This window comes from Onychostruthus taczanowskii, unplaced genomic scaffold (assembly GCF_017590055.1).
Source record: "Onychostruthus taczanowskii isolate IOZ18803 unplaced genomic scaffold, ASM1759005v1 scaffold41, whole genome shotgun sequence".
Taxonomy (NCBI): domain Eukaryota; kingdom Metazoa; phylum Chordata; class Aves; order Passeriformes; family Passeridae; genus Onychostruthus; species Onychostruthus taczanowskii.
In genome coordinates this window covers 3,275,022-3,294,838 of record NW_024501571.1, presented here as the reverse complement: position 1 = coordinate 3,294,838, position 19,817 = coordinate 3,275,022, and the positions used below count along the sequence as shown (strand labels likewise).

General features: G+C 39.3%; 1 protein-coding gene across 1 annotated transcript in view; it reads left to right on the top strand.

The window, feature by feature from the left end:
• Nucleotides 1–19,211, top strand: part of CDC123 (cell division cycle 123) — a 30,922-nt gene extending 11,711 nt beyond the window's left edge. Inside the window, exons 7-13 of the mRNA XM_041413459.1 lie at nucleotides 3,112–3,160; nucleotides 4,777–4,852; nucleotides 7,708–7,830; nucleotides 11,131–11,159; nucleotides 16,246–16,374; nucleotides 18,145–18,282; nucleotides 19,095–19,211. Of these exons, the coding sequence (XP_041269393.1) occupies nucleotides 3,112–3,160; nucleotides 4,777–4,852; nucleotides 7,708–7,830; nucleotides 11,131–11,159; nucleotides 16,246–16,374; nucleotides 18,145–18,282; nucleotides 19,095–19,121 (571 nt within the window). The 3' untranslated portion in view covers nucleotides 19,122–19,211. The remainder of the gene's footprint in view (nucleotides 1–3,111; nucleotides 3,161–4,776; nucleotides 4,853–7,707; nucleotides 7,831–11,130; nucleotides 11,160–16,245; nucleotides 16,375–18,144; nucleotides 18,283–19,094) is intronic.
• The last annotated feature ends 606 nt before the right edge of the window (nucleotides 19,212–19,817 follow it).

Below are 19,817 nucleotides of genomic sequence, written 5' to 3'. Positions count from 1 at the left end.
ATTAAAACTCCTCTTTTGAACAAAAAGCTCTGTATAGCCCTGATGGATGTATTGGTGTAAAATACAGTTTTCTTCCTTATTGTTAGAATGGGTGGATTATGTTTTGTTAAAACATGATTAATTGCTCACCTTGAGACTGGTAGAAATATTAGCAGTACTTCTAATGATGTGATAATGCCTCTGCATTCTGACATCCTTTCTGATGCCAGACTTAATCCTTTTAATACTGAATTTCAAATTGTAGGGGAATTTTAACATTTTTTGAGATGTGGAGGAATAACAGCCTGTGTTCTCCTAACAAAACATAGGAGGCAGTGTTGGATTGTGAATAATGTGCCTTAGCACTCCAGTATCTTTTTGCAGGAGCTGATAGTTTAGGCTTTAATATAAACTGTTTCAAGGTAGGCAGTTACACACGAGAGGATGTGGAAAATGAGGCCTTTGATGGCAATTTTTTTTTTATCTTGAGATTTTACTCTTGCCCATTTTTCCAAGCAATTTACAGTGTGGTACAAGATTCTCTTTTCAGTGGTGTATGAATTTCCTATTTCTTTTGTGCCTCAGAGTTCCAGAAAGGTTAATATTGAAGGAATAAAGATACAGTTCAAAGGCTGTTAAAACTTCTTATTCTTTTTTAAATAAGATTTTAAAATAAACCATGAGATAATAACAGGGAAGTATCTGGTACAAAATAAATTTTACAATTCTCATCATATTCATAATAGTTTCTAATTCTCTCAGTGATTTGCAGATGAGTTCATGACTTTCTTAGCAGGGTAGGTACTGGAGAAACTTGCCAACCTTATTAAATTGCTTTTCTTAGTGTTGAAAACTGACCTGCATAATCACTTTTTGTAGCATATCCTGTGGTCAAGTATTCGCATTTGGAGTTTTAGAGCTGCCACCTATAAAGAGATCTTGATCCTTCTGGTCTTGACTTCCAAGGGTAACTGTAAAAAAAGCTGTTGACCACGACACAACAGAAGAGTTTGATCCTTTCACCCATAGTATTCAAAAAGACAGTTTTCAGAGGCTTCAGAAAATACAGCCCAGGCATGTCTCAGTTCGGGGTTCCTGACATCTTTCTGATTGTTCTTTCAAGTATGTCCAGACCTGAATAGGATGTGGGTTGAAGACACCCCACTTAGCATTGTGCCTCTAGAGATCAAAAGCCCATCTTTAATACACAACTTCAGATGGGTCTCAGCAATAAATGCTACAATGAGCTGGTAAAAAATATAAAATTGCAATCTCAAGTCACCCAAAATTTACTCCCTGAACGAAGGTGGCCTTTTGTCAATGAAAATTCGTGATAATATTAAAAAGGAAAATTAGATTAAACATGAATTTATTTTGTCTTGTGCTGTGTTCATCCATTTTTTCCCTCATTTGTTCTTAGTCCTGTGTCATTAAGGCTCAAAAAACCACCCTTACTGTGTCTTGCAGTATTTTTGCCTGTTCGCTTGATTTGGCAGTGATACCTGCAATCTGTAGGGCTTGGGATGCCACCCAATGATTTAATTTTCTGACTTGGAAGGGAAGAGAAACCATCCTTCCGCACATAGCTCTTACCCAAAATATTTGAGGGTTGAGTTAGGGAATAATTTTGATTATAAGGCTGGGTTATTTTGCCTGCTGGCAAAGACTGTTATTGGAATGAAGCAGATTGCAAGTACCCCAGTCTCAGATATGGAGTCTGTGAGAGGTAATGCAGGTCCTCCTGTGAAGACACTGTAAAACTGCTGGACTTCAGCTGCCTTTGTAGATAGAGTTTATTACTGGCTCTGTGTGTGGGGGGGATATTTTCTTCAGCATGATAGGCATATACTCTAGTAAGAGAGGAATTCTGACTCTAGAAAAACTGTGAGCTCTCATGGGTTTGTTTCTGTTGCCTTGACAGATCTTAAATTGCGGGGAATCTAAACTGTAGTTGAAGGATGTTATCTGTTTGCACAGGCTTACAGATATATATATGTGATCTGTTTGATCACTGTGCTTTTGGAAAGCCTGCCTGTATTGCCCTACTTTTCTGTGTGTTGTGGATATTAAAATCTAGACTAAAATGTGTGAAATTTATTTCTGCTGGCAGCATACAGAATGAACTCTTACAATAGCTCTTCACTTCAAACCAAAGGCTGGGAAGCCATGTCTTACAAATGCAGTGTTTATGTGAGACTTTTGGGTTGCTGAATGAAGTTCTCTGCCAAAAGGAGATCCTATAAATATTGTATTTAGGACTATTGCTCAGCAGTGACCCTTAACACAGTTCTGTGCTTCCAAGCAGTTTGTTGCCAATAAAGTCAGGGAGTAGAATTCGAAGAAAAACACATGTTCTTCTGTGAATACCTTTTGAAAGTTACAGAATCTATTGCAAGGTTTACTGTAAAATGACAAAAAGGTACATGGAAGTTGACTTGGCTTGTAACTTCCTCCATTCTTGCTAGCTCCTGAAAGGAGACTGACAGAGTCAGCTCCTCACAAGGGACAAAACCTTGACATCTGCTTGGAGTTGTGGAAATAGTTTTGTTTATTCCCACTCTCAAGGGATTTCTAAGAGTATTTCTTCAGGCTCTTAATTTAGAAAATACCATGCTATGGAATCAGGAGTGCCGAGCAGCAGCGCTGTTTTGCATCCCTTATTCATGGAAATGAACTGCTGTAAGGCATGATGATGTGTCTCTGTTGTGTGGTTTGGGAAGTTAAACATTAAAAGTACTTGGCAAAACATGCTGCAGTGCAACTGGATTAGATTGCTCAAGTTTATTGGATTTTTTGAGAATTCAGTTATGCCAACATAACAATACAAGGGGGAAAGAGCAGCACTGTTGATTCAAACAGAAATAAATCAACAGTGAATAAACACTTTTTGGACACATCCCTGTCCAGATTTAACTGCTTCCAAATTATACTAGAATAAAAGAGGTGATGATTCTGGCTTTTTCCCATTATAATTGTCAAAAGGAGAGTTATGCGTTGCATTTACTTGCTTTATACATATTGGAAATAATTTAACAGTAGTTCTTATGTTTCACAGTTTGGGGTTATTTTTCTCACTATGGCTAAAATCTTACATGTAAAGCAGATTTTGAAGCTTGTGCCTTACTTTTCCAGATTTATTCACTGTACTGATGATTCCCCTGATCCTTCCTTGAACTATGAGGTAGGACACCTTGCAGGATTTCTAAGTAATTTAAAAGAATTGCTCACAGGCTGGGTGACATTTGTGACTGGATTTCTGTCCATTAAATGTGTTGTGTTTGTTTTATTCATGTTGCTTTCAATATGAAGGGAAGTCTGGTTCAGCACTGCAGGTCATAAGAAGTTCATTTAATTGCAGATCAGGTGGGCTAAAGTGCAGATTTGAGAAGCTTCCTTGCAATGTCCTCTCATGTCTGTCAGGTTGTGACAGGAAGGACAAGTAGCTCAAAGTAATATATTCTTGATGGTGAGCTGCTTGTGAACATCACACTGAGGTTACCAAGGGTGAGGTTTGCTGCAGTGGCTGGGGACATCCTGAACTGCTCTGTCACATCTGGTTTCCTATGTTTGTTACCAGATCAAAATGTTCAGCTAGAGATGCTTTAAACTGTTAATGTGGAGCTACTGCTCTTGTGGTAATATCTAGTCATCTCTCTAATAATAGTTTTTATGTAAATATAACATTTGTCATCATGCTGTAGGCTTAAAGGGCTTTTTGAAAGTGAATGAACCTTGGTGACAGTGCTTTTAAAGCACTATCAAGTGTGCTTTAAAGATACAGGACATCTAAAAGTTGGAACAAAGAGTTTAATGTTAACACTGTAGTTAGGAATGTCATCTCTGGTTACTGAAGCTTTCTGCTGCACTTTAAAGGTTTGGGAGTTTCCAGCATCCAGTAGCAGTAACTGGGGCCTTCAAAAGCATAAATCCTTCAGAATATTTCAGCTTAGGAAATACAGAAACTTGAGAAAGTGCCAGAAAGATGCTTTAATTCCCAGGCAGTCTGTCCTATTGACTATAATAGTTTGCTTTCTATTCCTGTCCCGTGTCCTTATTTTAACTGGTTTGCGCCTTCAAAGGCGTCACAGAATTCTGCTTGGGTGTGTACCAGAATAGAGGTTGATTTGGATAAATTTAATTCTGCTCATCAGCTCCTTTGACTAGGGAGCAACTTTCTGCCAATTCCATGACAGATTTGTTGTGTTGTACAGCAGGGTTTTTATTTTCCATGCTTTATCATTAATGTAACTTGGAAGTTGTTTCATAAATGACTTCACAGTTATAAATACTGTACACAGTGGAAGAGCATAAGATAATTAAGGTGAGTAGAGACCTCAGGAAGTGTCTAGTCCATCCTCCTGCTCAAAGCTGGGTAAGGAATGAGATCATATTGTCTTGCTTGGCATTTTATAAAATCTGTCTTGAAAACCTCAGTGGGTAGAGGCTGCCCAACCTCTGTGAGGGATCTCTCCCAATGCCTGACAGTCCTCATGGTTTCTAATGTCCAATCTGAACCTTTCTGCTTTAAGCTAGTTTAGACTATACAATCTTTAGAGATGCTATCCAACTGAAAGCATTCTGTGATTCTCTGAAATTAATATAAAATCTAATTGTTTTGAAATATTTTCAAAGATGATTATGTGAAGTGCAGATTTAAGATTATTTTGTTTTCTAGTATCAGTGGTTATCTTATCATTACAGTGAAACTGTAGCTCTAAAAGGCAGACCTGTTGACAAAAGGATGCTGTTACTTTTGTCGTCTGAAACAATGCTTTGTCATTTGTTTTTCCTCCACAGCTTGTTCTTCGCAAATGGTGTGAACTAATCCCTGGTGCAGAATTCAGATGCTTTGTCAAGGAAAACAAGCTTTTAGGTAAGGAATTTCATAAAATCAAAATTATTGGATGAAGCTTTGAGGAGTTTCTCTGATTCTTTGAATGAGAGCTAAGTCTGAAGAAAGCTCTTTCTTTTCACACCTCATTTCTAAAATTAATGGTTTATTCTCTCTGTAATTTAAAATGTGGTTTACCACATCTCACTTTTCACTGTATTTGAAAACCTGATAGCTCAGCATGCTTGCCATTACAGTGGGAATATTCTTAATTTAATTTAGAAACTTCACCCAAAGGCAGAGTCTTTTATATTCAGGAGGAAATGGCATCATCTCCAGCTTGCAGAATGAATACAGAGGCAGTTGTCTGTTGTGCTATAAATACATGACCCCATGTGGATATTATATATAGAAAGTTGGGGAGGTCAGAACATCTCCACAGGTGTAGGAGGTGTCTTGAGTTCATATTAAATTCAGTGTAGCTTAGTTAGAGCCTGTTGTTCTCTTACTCAAGTGCAGAATCCTAAATGTAAAACATTTCAAGTGGCACTGGAGAGCCATGGTATGCATCCACAGCATGCACAGAGCTGGTGGGTGCATTGGGAGACCTCTGGCAGCTGGAGAACAGGCAGATTGTGCTAGAGCATGTGTTGTAGGCAGCTGAGTAGGGTAAATTTAGGGTAATTTAGGGTAAATTTAGCTCAGTTTTACTCCTCTGGTTGTGTTGACTATTCTCTGCTGACTGTAGCAGGAAATGATACCCAGTGCACATACAGGTGCTTGAATTGAGGGTTTAATTTCGGGCTAATTCCTACTCTGAAGTTTGATTTTGGTGTGGTCTACCATGAATTCTTTAGAGATGAACAGAAACTCAAATAGCACAGGATTAGTGCACATTTGTTCGGAACAAGGTTGAATCATTCTGCCTAAACTCTTCTAACAAGGAAGTGTTATAGCAGTGATGGAGCAAATAAAGACTCTACAGGAAGGAAGGAGATTTTTTTTTTTACTTTAAGATAAAACTTGTTTTGCTCACTGCCTATATTCACAAGCACCAAGTCCATATCCACAAGTGGTCTGTCCAGGGTTCCTTGTGATGATATGGAAGGCCAGGGATGTTGGCTTTGTAGTTCTCACTGTTCCTTCTGTCTTAGCATGGTGAGTGTGGGCTTGTTTTGGCTGTGCCTTTTTGTACCTGTTGGGAACTGTCAGCAATTTGTTGCTCCATCCAGTCCCACCTCTGTGAACCTTTAGGAGCACAGTCCCCGTTCTTCATTTCCTGATTTGGGTTCCCTATGGAGCTGCACACAGGTATTTGAGCTGTGCTAATCAACACACACCATTCTCCTAAGCCCTTTTATTTGGCTGTTCTGTCTGGTGTTCCTATGCTCATCTTCCCATTTTCTCTCCATTTATGCCAGTTGAAAGTGTATTACAGCTCTCTGTTTAAGAGTTAATCTTCCTAATAGCAGAGATTTCCCATTAAGTCTGTATTGCTTAATGGCTCCTGACAGAGCTTTTTGAAGGGAGGAGAGCTGAATGCTGTCCTGCCTTGTGATGCTGGAACACCTTAACTGCCAGAGATACACAAAGCATTTGTACACTGGCTAATTAAGCACTCTGTACATTTCATGGCCAGGTTTGGAAACCTAGTATATCTGCCAGTATGGGATTTTTTTTTTAGCTAGCACTCCAGCTGCATTTTTGAAGATAGTTCCAAGATTTTTCACAATATGTTCCCATACTGTTAAAATTAATAAACCTGTCAGTCAAACATGAATGATACTTGCAGTATAGTGAATGATTTTCCAGTTACACATCTGCATCCCCTTAGATGCCATCATCTTTTGGTTTTTGTTGTTTAGACTCAAGCTTTGCAGTGGTATTAAAAATTAAGAGTTCCACTGACATCACAAACTTTTTATATGAAATTTTTAAAAAACAGCACACCTTTGGTGCTAGTCAGCATTGTATTACAGTAAAACTGTTTTGTGTATGGTTAAAACAGCAAACTGAGGTCACTGATACATCTTCCTTGGGGAATTCTGTCTCTTTTTATGTAAATAGCCTGAATTACTCATTCTGCAGTGATGGGGCAGGTCTTGGATTTGACATTTGCCAAGCAGGGTATTGCAATGTTTTATGTTGACACATATCCTGTATGAGAACTCTTGTCACTCAAGATGCATGCAAGTGTATAATCCTGTTGATGTCATTTTAAACCAGTGTCTTGTAGAGAAATATATTAAATTAAGAGCTTGTAGGAGGGATGGTTTGTCTACATAGGCAAGAAAACCCTTGAGGGAGCAAATGGGAGCACCAAGGTACTGGCCTGCATGCCATCCCACTGATTTGGGGATTGAGGGATTCACCTGTAGTGCCATATCAAACAGGCACATGTTCTTCCACACTTAAAAAATCAGTTAAATGAGAATCTGTGGTATCCAAGAATCATCTTGGCTAATATGCAAGCTTAGCCTCCACCCCTGGCATTTCATGGTTCCAAATTGTGGTCCCTACATGTGATGTGCAGAGCAACCTTTTTGACCAGAGTAACCAAAGGGAATAAAACTGAAAGGAAAAGATGGGAGCTGGAAACTTAAACACAGGCCAAGTCTCCTCCTGAAATTCACTTTAAAATAGTCAAAGTGTGTACATATAAAATGAGGTTCACAAAATTCTGGACAGAGCTGTTCAAGAAAGAGATTCCTCATGGAAGTACTTAAAGTATAGCAGAATAAAGCCAAAGAGTAAGTCACTAATAATGGTAGAAACTTGGGAAAACCCCATCTTCTGTGTCTGATAACTGGTTTTGTTTTTTTTTTTTTTTTTTCTAGTTGGGTTTTTTTGCCTGCCTAGAGTTCTTTATAATTATAATTACCTGAAATTATTGACAGGTATATCACAGAGGGACTACACCCAGTACTATGATCATATCTCTAAGCAACATGAGGAGATCTGTAGATCCATACAGGAGTTTTTCAAGAAGCACATACAATATAAATTCTTGGATGAAGACTGTAAGTATCTTGAGGGTATCTGTGGGTATGCATCTCTCTCTTCATTGCTCTTGCTTTCACGTGGCTTGGTTCTCTTTAGCTTGGGAGAGTCTGAAAGCTCTTGTGGCTACAGCATGTCGCTGCAAAGGTTTGGAATTACATTCCTAAGAAAAAAACCCTGAAGGAAGGGCTGGAACTCTCCAAGAAAACACAAGAAATGAGTGAAAGATCCCTTCAGAAGTCATAATAATTTTTTTAAGGCTTTTCCCCCTTATACGTGAAAGTAATTTTTATGCCAGAAAAGCAGGGAAAAAGATCTTAAAAAAGATTCTTGACTAAAGGTATTAAGTAGTGAGAAGAATACTTGTTCATAAAGGTGTTTTCAGCTGTTTGCTGCTAAATTATTGATGTATTCCTTGAATAAAGGATTTTTAAGTTTCTTTTCAAGAAGTTTTAATTATTTCTTCCAGAATATCAATGCACACCAGGTTAGGTGCCAAAACCTTTGAACAAAGGCCACAATATTTGATACACCTAATCAGTCCAAGTAAATTGTGTTGTTCTCTAAATGTGAAGTCCCTTGCAAATTTGATTAGAATAGTTTTCTAACATGGTTTACTGATAATTGAATGGTGTTGCATCATGATGGGTGATCAATAGTGGTGAAAAACATGATGAAGAAATTTAAATTAGGTCTGGCATGGACCGAACCTCAGCTTAGTAAAAACCCATAAACATAAGAATTTTCTGGCAGTTTATTGTCATGTCTAATGCTTTGAAAAGTCAACCTTTAGGTGGGTTTTAAACATTATTAATTGTTTTATTGATACACCACAGCAGTCAAATAGATCTGTCCTATCTGTCTGAAAAAGGTACCTTCAAGTGCCAGTCTCTGTTGTATTGAAATTCTTAATAATTTGACTCTGCAAAGCTGTTCTGTTTCAGCCCAGAGAAGTTCTCATGGACTGCTGCTTGGAGAAGACCAGTAGAATAGTACATTAATTTAATAACTCCATTGCATTTTGAAGTAAGATCAGTCATACAGATCTGGTATTCTGATTACTGCCTTTTAATTTTCCTCTGTGTTTCAATGTAATTTTAGCTAGTATGTAATCAACTGATAGATAAGAATTCAGGGCACTATTTTTGGATATTGATGCCTAGATTCAGGCTCTGAAATGGCTGTCTGGTGAACTGAAAGGTCTGAAATGTCATCTTATGTAAAGGGTGCCATCTGAGTTGCCTTGAGGGAAAAGCAGGTTTCAGGGAAACCTTCTGGGATGAAGGTTTGTTAACCTTTTATTCTTAGACACTAAGTGCTGGTCCATCTGCAGAGAAATGCCATGCAGAAAATGTTTTCTGTGTTTTTGTGGGTGGTTTTTTTTTAATCACATTGCATTTGTCCCCCATCATCTCCCTTGATCCACTGCCTGGTAGCATATGTGTTGTTAACAATAAAAATCTGGGTTTGCTTGTTTGTTTGCTTTTAAAAGGAAAGGTATTACAGCTTTTTTCCTGACTTCTTGTTTCATTGGGGATTTTGATGCTGTTTGCTCTGCTTTTTCCAGTTGGTCTGGTAGCATCTCCAGATGGAAGAGTTGAGTCAGAGCAGCTGAAGCATTACAGAGTCAGAACAGTAGGATAACAGATGGGTGAATGCTTTATAAATACTTCTAAATTATGTTAGAACCTCCTAAATACCTTTGATAAGAGCCCAGTAAGAGCAGTGCTCTGGAGGTGTCTATAGTGCAGAGCTGGGTTTTGGCTTTCCATCTCTTTAGGGCAGTTTTTGGTGAAGTTTCACTACAGTCTCACTGACATGGGACACTCCTGCTCTGAGAGTGGGAATAATTCAGGTTTTCTTCTTGTTCAGTGTTTGTGACTGCCCTGAACCAGTCACCAGAGTGCAATCAGTCTGAATTCCAGCTGTGTGAATCCCAGTAAATACCACTAGGAATCCCAGTAAATACCACTAGCCTCAGTGATTGCTTTAGGCTGACAGGCCTCACTATAGAAACCCTCAGATGCAAGGGATATCTTTGGGATATGACTAAGGAGAGGATGTGGTGCAAGCACTAAGTTCAGTTGAACATCTGGAGAAGAAATCCTGGGGTTCCTGTACCCCCCTTTGCATTGATGACTGGCTTAGCCACTGAGGGCTTGTCTTCCTGGGAGAGCAGAGCACTTAATCCTGGAGTGACTTTGGCACTGATGCAGCCTAGCTTGTGCAAAAGCTGTGTGGATTTTTAGGCTGCATGGTAAAAACCAGCTACGTGACTGGCTTTGGCTTTGTGGAGTTGTGGTTTGCCCTTAGCCCAGCCAACTTCACATGAAATGTCAGATTAAGCTTTACATGCATGGATGTGATCAGTCAACATCCCTGTTCCTGACAGGCAGCTTCCTGAGACTCAAGTGTTCTGCAGTCATATCCTGAGTTTAGTTTATCCACATGTATTGGGAAATCTCTTAGCTGAAATATTCCCTTATTAGTGAAGGAAGTAACAATATAGCACTTGTCTGAGGCTTTTCAAAATCTTTTTTTTTTTCTTTTTCCTTTCTTCCTGCTAAACTGGTACAACTTTTGCATGTAGCCATGCCTGAATGCTTCCCTGTTGATTTCCCTAGCTCAATAGAAAGACAGCTCAAAGGTTTGTTTAACCATACAGAACAGGAGCTGATGGAAAGCTGCATATACAGAGTCATGTTTAATTAAGCCAAGGGGGGGAACAGCAGTGGAGCCAGGCAAGGCAGCTTTGAGTCAGTCACTGAGTAGCAGGGGGGTTGTTTGAAGGATTTGTTGATATTAATTATGTGTGCTGTGTCTGCTCTGGGTGACATCAGACATGGCCATTTCACTGCCACTGACCCCTTTGTTCCTACAACCTGTTTGTCTTGTTAGCTGCTAAAATCCTAATGTCTGTGGAGCAGGAACCTTCTCTTATTAAATGTTTGTGCAATGTCCAACACAATGAAGTCTTGATCCTTCCCTGAAACATCCCTGTTCTGCTGTAAAAGAAACAGCAGTAATGTCAAAGATAAGCTCTTTGGGCAAGTGTTTATCAAATATTCTTCATGGGAGAAAAATCAGCAAAAGAAACCAGCATTAAATGAAAAAGCCCAGCAGCTGATTTCCCAGTGCATTAACAATAGTTCTTGAAACATTTCAGCTCCCTCTTAGAAGTATACCCAATTCTGGCTTGCAGTTCATTAGACATATTGACTTTCCAGATTGTGCTGTGTACACAAATGTCTATTCAGATTTAGACATTTTCTGTGAAATTATGTATCTTTTACAATTAACATTTTTTTTCTCCTTTCCAGTTGTTTTTGATGTGTACAGAGACAGCAGGGTAAGTGAACAATAGGTTGTATATAATGGTTTCTTCCGTGAAAACTTGAAATGCTACAAAGATCGAGCAAGTAATAGCTTTGTCTTCCTAGAAGTGGTCCTGGAAAAAACAACCAAACAAACAAAAAAATACCATTAAAGTAAAAACCCTGACCAAACAAAAAACACCAAGCAAAACCTACTTGATGTTACTCTGTTCCACAGGTCTTTTTCTGTGATAAATGCTGTCTGCAGTAGGAGAATAATAAGATTAGGAGTGTAAATATGTCTGTGCCAGTGATGTAATTATTTAGTTAATATCTTCCAGAGAAGTTGTCTGTTCTAAAGCACAGAACTTAGGCTTTGACTGCAATTTTCTCAGTTCTGTGAATCTACAAGAAGCGACTTAGTTTTTGTTATGACACGAGAGTCCTTGCTGCAGTAATTTAGAGTGGAATAGACCATTTCAGCTGGAAGGGACCTACAATGGTCATCAAGTCCTACTGCTTGACCAGTTCAGGGCTGACTGCAAATTAAAAGCATGTGGTTATGGGTGGTGTTCCCAGGCACATGGTGGGATTTGTGGGGCTGTCCTGTGCAGGGCCTGGAGCTGGACTCAGTGGCCTTGAGGGTCCCTTCCAACTCAGGATATTCTGTGACTCTTTCATTAAGGGCACGGTCCAAATAGCTTTCAAGCACACAAACAAGGTTTGGGGCATTTTCTTTTATGACAGATATTTCCTTGGGCTTTTTTCCTGTGTTTGTTTTTTTCACTAGAGTATTTGAATTCATCAAAATTATCCTTAATATTTCTTCAGATTGTCCTTGTGAGATTGGAAAATTATTAATATCTGGAAGTCTGAGATAGGAAGAGATAATTGTCCAAAGAGGCTGTGAATGTGGTGTGCCCACTTTGTGACAGATGGAAGCCAGTTTTTTTCTTTCCAGGCTGCTCCAACTCTGAGAGTTGGGCAGGTCAGAACCCTCAACGTCCAGATAGTGATGGAGTTGGGGAGAAGCATCCCACCTCAGCTCTTTGAAAGACATGTAGGTGTAGTGCTTAGGGGTGTGGATTAGGGGTGAACACAGAGGTGCTGGGCTAAGGGTTGGACTTGATTTTAAAGGACTTTTCCAACCTAAATAATTCTATGAAGTTGCCAGTATCAGAGTTAGTAACCTTGACTTCTCCTGGTGTGAGTGGGGAGAAGTATTTGGTCAGATGAATTGTGCTTGAAGGACTTGATTGGAGAAAGTCTTTATTGGAGTTGAGTGTATTGGAAGTAAGTCCTGATTCTTATTTTGAATGTTGCTGAACTATTTTGTAATTCTGTAACAGTAAATCATGCCACAGTTTACAAAACAGGAACGTGTCTCATGTGGAAAACAATGACTGTATCATTTCTCAGCCCAGCTTTTCATGTAGGTACCTAAAACGAGGCTGTGGGCTAAAGCAGCTCTGCTGTAATTGAAATTACCTGCCCAGGCTCGGATCGACAGACATGAGCATGCTGTCAGGGAAAATGAGGAGCAGCACTTGAGCATTGAACCAGATTCTGCCGTTGGGTGCTCTGCCTCATAGCTGAGGCGTGAAGAGAAATTATTTAAATAAAAAGTTTCAGCCTGTGGTATCTCAAATGAGCAGTGTTTCTTCATCTGTCAAGACAAAATATATCTGTTTGTAGATTTCTCTTGGTGCCTTCTACCCTCAGGTCTTGTAAACTGCCAGCTAGCCCTTTGTGTGTCAGATGCTCCTCCTTTCACACATACTATTGTGGTTTGCAACTGTGTTATTCATCGCTCCCTTAGCGTGTGAGTTACAGGCAGCAAAAGAATATTGTGAGCATGATTAATTTCCAAAGCCCGTGCTCCTCATCAGGCTGGTTGCACAGCAACCTCACCTACAGAAGGAGAGAAATGTTCACTGTCTGCTTGTTTTATGTCCTTTCAACTCTAAATATTCAGCTCGGAGAAGCAAGTTGTTACCGTTGTAAATGACAGCAGTCTCTTCCCCGTGCCCTCTTCGGTTGCTTTAGAGACTGTCTGGAGTTGGCTCCACAGGTCCTGCTCACTGAATTGGAGGGGGAAGTTCACAAAAGCCTGAGAGTCGGCTCTGCTGTTGCTCTTTGCTGTCCCCCAGGTGTTACAACAAACCAAGTTCAAGACAAGTCACTGTGGTAAGAGAGAGCAATGCAGGGAGTGGCTCCAGAGCCACTGCTGGCTCACAGCTCTTGTTAAGGAGCAGACCAGTGCTTGTGTCTGTGCCTTGTGAGCAGCTGGAGTTAGGGAGATGTAACAGTTAAGTTTGCATTTTATTTGTCTGTAACTTCCTTTAAACAACAGGCTTTGTCGTGGGCACTTCCTTTCAGCTCCCCGCTGCTTAATGCCTTAGCAAAAAAGCATGAAGCTGACAGGGTGTGGTAAATCTACTGATTCCTTCTTTTAGGATGAGAAGAAAACACCATGTAGTACAAGTAGGGGAATTTTTTCCCCCTCCACTTTTGCACGACTTTTTTTTCCTTTTTTTTTTTCTGGCTTGTGCGTTTCTCTGCTCTTGTATGACAAAGATTACTAATAGCAGGCAAAAGAAAACAGATAAATAGCCTTACTACTGCTTTTTAGATACACAGTGTAAATTATCTGAAACTGTATTTAAATCATGCATGTAAGACTTGAGAGAGAATTTCGTCTTAAGAAAAGGCAGTTTGGTTACTGACCCAGGGTTACATACACTCCTTTTAATGAGCTCTGAAAAGAGATACTGAGTTTGTTTTGCCACTTGTCATCAATTTGCAGCTAGCAAAGCTCAGTGCAGATTTAAGACCATCTCAAGGAAACAGTTGTTGCACTGCTGTCTGCAGGGGTAGAGGAACACTGCTGGCTGCTCACAAAAAAACATGTTGCTTTCAGTAGTCTTAAAATCAATTTTCACTTTTTTCAAGGGTACATTAATTCTCTAGAGAAATGATCTTAATGTTCCTGAGAAAAAGCTGAGCTGGATGTATTTGGGGTGAAGAGGAATTTCTGTGAAAGCCTTTCATAAGGAAGTATTGGGTATAAACATTTCTGATGTAAGGAAAGATTCTCTGAACTGCTGAATGAACTTTGCTAGCCATTGCTTCTGTCTGTGATTAAATTGGTTCATTAGCTTGTTTTTCTAGAGTGATAGAATGAATTTAAACCCACAGATTCCTCCTCGTTCTGCCTTGGGGCTGACAAGACACCCCCATTAGCAAAAGTAAAAGATTGCTTATCATGAGAATTTGTGACAGCCTTTTGAGGAGAACCAGAGGTGGGAAATGACAGCAGAGCTTGCCCCACTGGCTCTCTGCTCTGGTGGTGCCAATATTAGTGCAGAGGTGTTGCAGCTCAGCCATGCAGATCTGGGCTTGCTCACCCTTCCAGAACAAATAAGAAACCACTCAGGTCTGTGTCCCCCAATTTGTAGTTTCTTTTGTAGCTGTCTGGTTTCAGCACTGTTGTTTCTGTGCTTTGGCTTCTTAAAATGTGCTCTGTGGGAGCTGTTCCCCGTGGAGCTGCCCTGAGACAGACACCTGTGAAAGCCTGTGTGCAACCACACGCTCCCTGCTGGGCTGCTGGCCCAGCTCCAGCCTGCAGGTCATAGCCATAGATGGTTTCATCTCTGCTGGGATTCCCCACACCTGCACGAGGAGCTCGCTGGGGATGGTAACAGAGGCACCAGAACATTTCTGCTCACAGCTTTCCATCACTTGCAGTCCCACAGTGTGCCAGTGCCTGTGCGATAGCTCAGGGGGCATGGGTGGGAGAGGCAGGCTCCATGTTACTCTCTGCCGATGCTTCGAAAGCATCTTTGTGTGTTAGAAACCAGATGGCTGTAGTGTAAATAATTCAATGTGTTTGCTGTTTGTATCAAGATAGACAGGACCTTTTAAAGCAAGAACATTCTTCAGAAATGAAGGAAAAGAGGAAAAAGCAAAATGAATGTCTAGTAGCTACACAGTGTTCAGGTTTGTTTTCCAGTTTCAGTTGATCTTTATAATAAACACAATAAAACTCTTCAGCCCTGCTTATGTTACTGCAGCTTTTTCCTTCCCTGTTTGATAGAGCTGATTTCTTCCAGATGTAATACTGGTTTTGCAAATTTTTACTAGCAGCTGTAGTCATATTTCCTTATAATTTATTACAGTGTTTTGTTTTATTAGAATAGTTGACACTTCCTTGGGCAAGAGAAGATGGCCCAGTGCTGGGGGTTGTATCTTGAAGTGGCTCAAGGAACACAGGCTATTTCTTCCTCCCCCACACGTCTGTTACTTCTAATAGGTCTTGTTAGTCTCTGCTTTCATTTTTCAGTTGTAAAGCAGTTGTGTTGTTGTGCACCCTACCACAACTGTTTGGAGCACAGATGTGTTAAAGATGGGGTAGAAACTAGTGTGGATTACTAGTAATGGCTATGTTAAAAATGCCTTTAAGTTAGTCTTATTTATCTATGTCTGTACAGCATCTTTGAGGTTTCATGAGCTCCACCAGCATTTTGCAGACCCTGCTCTCTGTTTTTAGGGTCCCTTGTAAGACCAAGAACAGCAATTTTTGTAGACTGCTGGATGGTGCAGTGTAGCTGAGGTGGTTTTTCATGGAAAGCAAAATCCCTGTGTGGGCAGTTTGGGTTTTTTTGTTTGTTTGGTCATGTTTTGGGTTTGGTTGTCGTTTGGGTTTGAGGTTGTTTTGTGGTTTTTGATTAGTGCTCTCCCCTGTTCCTTGTTCATTCTCTGTGGGGATCTTGGTGGATCTTGGGGATTAGCCAGAACTTCAGTGGGCTCATCTAAACACCTGGCATAGAACTAAGTTCAGTTTATTTGAGCTCTGTCTGATCTACTGTTTTAAAAAAAATCAAAGTAAATTAGTACATGATAGCTTGCTGTGATTTAGACTCTATAAGGTAAAGGATGTTAGAATATTTTAAATGCTTAAACCCAGGTAGTTTCAATTTTAACATCTTTTTATGTAAAGACCAAGCATACTACAATAATCTCAGTATATGTGTATTTTGATTTTTTTACTTTTTTTTTTTTTCTTTTTTGCTTTGTTTCAGTTCTGTGTTTTGTTTTAATTTGTCTGTGGTTCCTTTGCAGGGTAAGATTTGGTTAATAGATTTTAACCCATTTGGTGAAGTAACAGACTCCCTGCTCTTTACATGGGAAGAACTCACCTCTGGAAAAAACTTGAAAGGAGACCAGAGTGAAGGGGAAGCAACAGAACAGGTGAGGGAGGCTGAATAACATCCAACAGGATTTATGCCCTTATTTTTTTCTTTCTTTTGCTGTTACAATCAAATTGTGGTGCAAATCCCATTGAAGTAAATGAAGCTCCTGTGAAATGTAAGCTCTCTTTAAGTAGAAGCTACCTTATAGTTCATCTCAACAAGTATCACCTGCTAGTTTTAGATGCCTGCAAGGGAATTTTTAGTTCAAACAGTACAAGCCCATATTGCAGCTTTGACCCCATTGCAAAGAAGATGCCCTGAAACTTATTTTTACAGTTTTGATGCATTCCTTTCAGTCTTTCTTAAAATCTATTACTTTTCTCTATAGTCACTTAAATTTCTGCTTGGTTCTTGATATCTGTCATGCAGTTTCCCACATCTTCAGTTTTATGCTTGGGGGAAAACAAGCAGAAGCTGAACTTCTGTCTCTTCCTCATCTGGAATACTCTTAGCAAAGCCTTGTCCTCTGGTTGAACTCCCAGGACTTTCAGAACAAGGCTTTTCCATCCCTCTTCCAAGCCACGTTTCCTCTGTAAAAACAAGTAACTCCCCGTTAATACATAAAGGGAGGAATAGTCTTCATTTTTTGTATTCCAGCTTTTTTTCTCACTGCATCTTGAGACAGAGTCCTCACATCTTAACAAGTCCTTGGGCAGCTGGGTGGGAGAGAGGAAGTGGTGTTTTAGTGGATCTTGGGAAACACTTGTTTATTTTCTGAGCAGTGGTGTTTGGCCAGTGTGGCTTTTCTTTATTTTCTAGCTGTTGAACTGCATTAGAGGTCACTGAAATGACAAACTTCACTGAGGTGATTTTAACATCTGAGAGTTTCTTTAGTCCTGTGGCCCTTTCCATAACACATTGACAGGGACACCCCACTCCAGGCTGTCCTTCAGGCCTCTGTCTCACCATGGAATGAAAACCCATTCCATGAACCCTCCTGCTGAAAGCTGTGTCTCCTTTGTTAAAACACACTCCCAATTCTAGAGTTGTCTGTGGGACACGTGAATTTTCATTTTGGGATTTCTTTTTCTCATTGCCAGATGCTTTGCACAGTTTTCTGTAGTTCAGCCCTGGGTGAAAAGTAGAATAACTTGTCTTCATGTTTCGTCTGACATCCAGTCACATAATCTGGTATACAGTTGCTGATCTTTCTTAAAATGAAGCTGTTTATTGCAGTATAGTTGGCAATTGCATGGCATGTCAATGTGTTGAACTGAAAATGATATGATTTTTCCAAAACCTGTTGCTACAGTTCAGCATTTAGAGATCTTTTTGGCCCTTTTATAGAGGTATTTTTTCCTTTGGTAAGTAAATTGGTTGGAAAGCTTAAATTATACTTTCAGTAAGATTATAGTTACTAATGTGTTTAAACAAGGAAACTGTGAAGACAAGTTTAGGGATTCTATCAAAAAGATTTTTCTCTATTCAGATACGTATCTAGATACTATTGCCCAAAGTTCCTTATAGCTCCCTTATTACAGCACTGTCACCAGCATGAATTTATTAAATACATTAATAACTGATACACAGTAGAAACTTTAAAGTGAGGTAATGAAAGCCATTATTTGACTGTTTAACATGTTTGACATTTCAAATTGCTCCTAAGTGGGCAGAGGTTTTATAAGAAAGCTATAATTTTTAGAAAGCTCAAGTTTAGTTGAGTGAGTGCCAAATAAACTCATTGGCAGCATGACTCAGTCTCACGGAGGAGTCCCAGAAATATTTAATATTCATGTCCACTGTTTTTGTGTTCTCTCCTTTTCCAAAGGATTATCCAGTGTTCCGTTGTACCAACAGCAAAGTCACTGTCCAGCCCAGTCCCTACCTGAGCTACCGACTGCCCAAGGACTTTGTGGACCTTTCCACAGGAGAGGATGTTCACAAATTGATTGACTTTCTAAAACTGGTAAGAAGTAGGAGAAAAAAATCTCTGATCTTCCACCTTTGTCACATGGAAACACCAAAGTCCCTGGATCTCTGCTTTTGTTACTAACAAAGTGTTCAAAATTAAAGGAAAAGCAATGTATGAAACCATCACTCAATGTTGGGTTGATTGTTTCTGAAGTGATGAAGAGCAAGCTTTTTACTGCTCTCACTTTGCTTAATTAATTTTACTTTTTATGGAAAGCAGTGAATGCAGTTTGACATATCTTAATGAAGGACTGAGCTGTTTCCTTTCTTACTGAAATATAAATATGAATGTAGTGTGAATGAAAATGTGTTTTTTGAATGCCTGAAGCTAATGCTTTTAACTTTTAATGTTTTCAACTTTTTTCTTTAAAAGTTATAAGACAAATATAGTAGGAAAAACCATGATAGAGTTGTTCCTTTTCCAGTCTGGTTTCTTTGTTCTTTTAATGCACAGTGACATGAAGACATGAGTAAGTTAGGGAAGGGAGGGCAGGTTACCTGCATCTGAATCACTGACTCTTGCCACCACCATGATGTTTTCTGGTTCTTGTATATTCCATGAATTAATGGACTAGGCAAGTCTTGTTCTTTACTGGAAAGAAAATTCTATAGTTTAGGATGAGAGAGAGGGTTGATTTTGCTCTGTTCCATTTGCTGGAAAAATTATCTCTTACTGTTCCAAAAAATGACTTAGAAATGCAGTCACTGTCTAATCCATTGTATCTGGAACACTTGACATGATTTATTAGTGCTCTTATTTCAGATAACTGTGTCCTAACATTCTGAACTCTCCTGTTCTATTGACAGAAAAGAAATCAGCAAGAGGATGACTGAGGTACCCAGAGGCATTACATTGAATTACAAGCAACAAATGTGGCAAAATCTGTATTTAGCATAACTATTAAACTATTGATTCAAAGAAAACCTGCTTTTTATAGTCAATGAAAGAACTGAAGGGCTGTTCATCCCCAGTGTCTGTTGGTTTATACAAAAGTGTGGTGAAGCTTTTTCAGGGAAACATGAAAGGTCAGGGTGAGTTCTCACTGGATTCCAGGTGCAAAGAAGCAACAGCCTGAGTGCAGCTGAACAAGTGCTTTCCATTTCTCATAATGTGAAGATTAATGCCACTGAGCTACACCTTTGGACTCCCCAGTGTAAATATGGCAACATGAAATGCTTGTGCAGTAAAAACATGGAGATCCTCTGCATTTAGGCACAGTCTTGGTTAATATGTAGTCACAAAGAAAAAGGAATGTACATTTTTATCTGTAGTAACCTTTTAAAATTGTAAATTGATTTTGTTTTGGGAGTACTTCTCATCCTTTATGTAAAAAAAAAAAAAAGGAGAAGGGATTTTTTTCGTTGTTACAAGGGCTAATATTTCATTTCAGAGAACAGCTATAGCTGTAGTAAACTACTTAAAGTTTGAAAATTTTACCTACTGGGAATTTGAAATTCTGAATGCATTTAAAGTAAAGTAATATTTTCACAGTCACTAAAGCAAAATTAAATTCATTTAACTTCACCAAA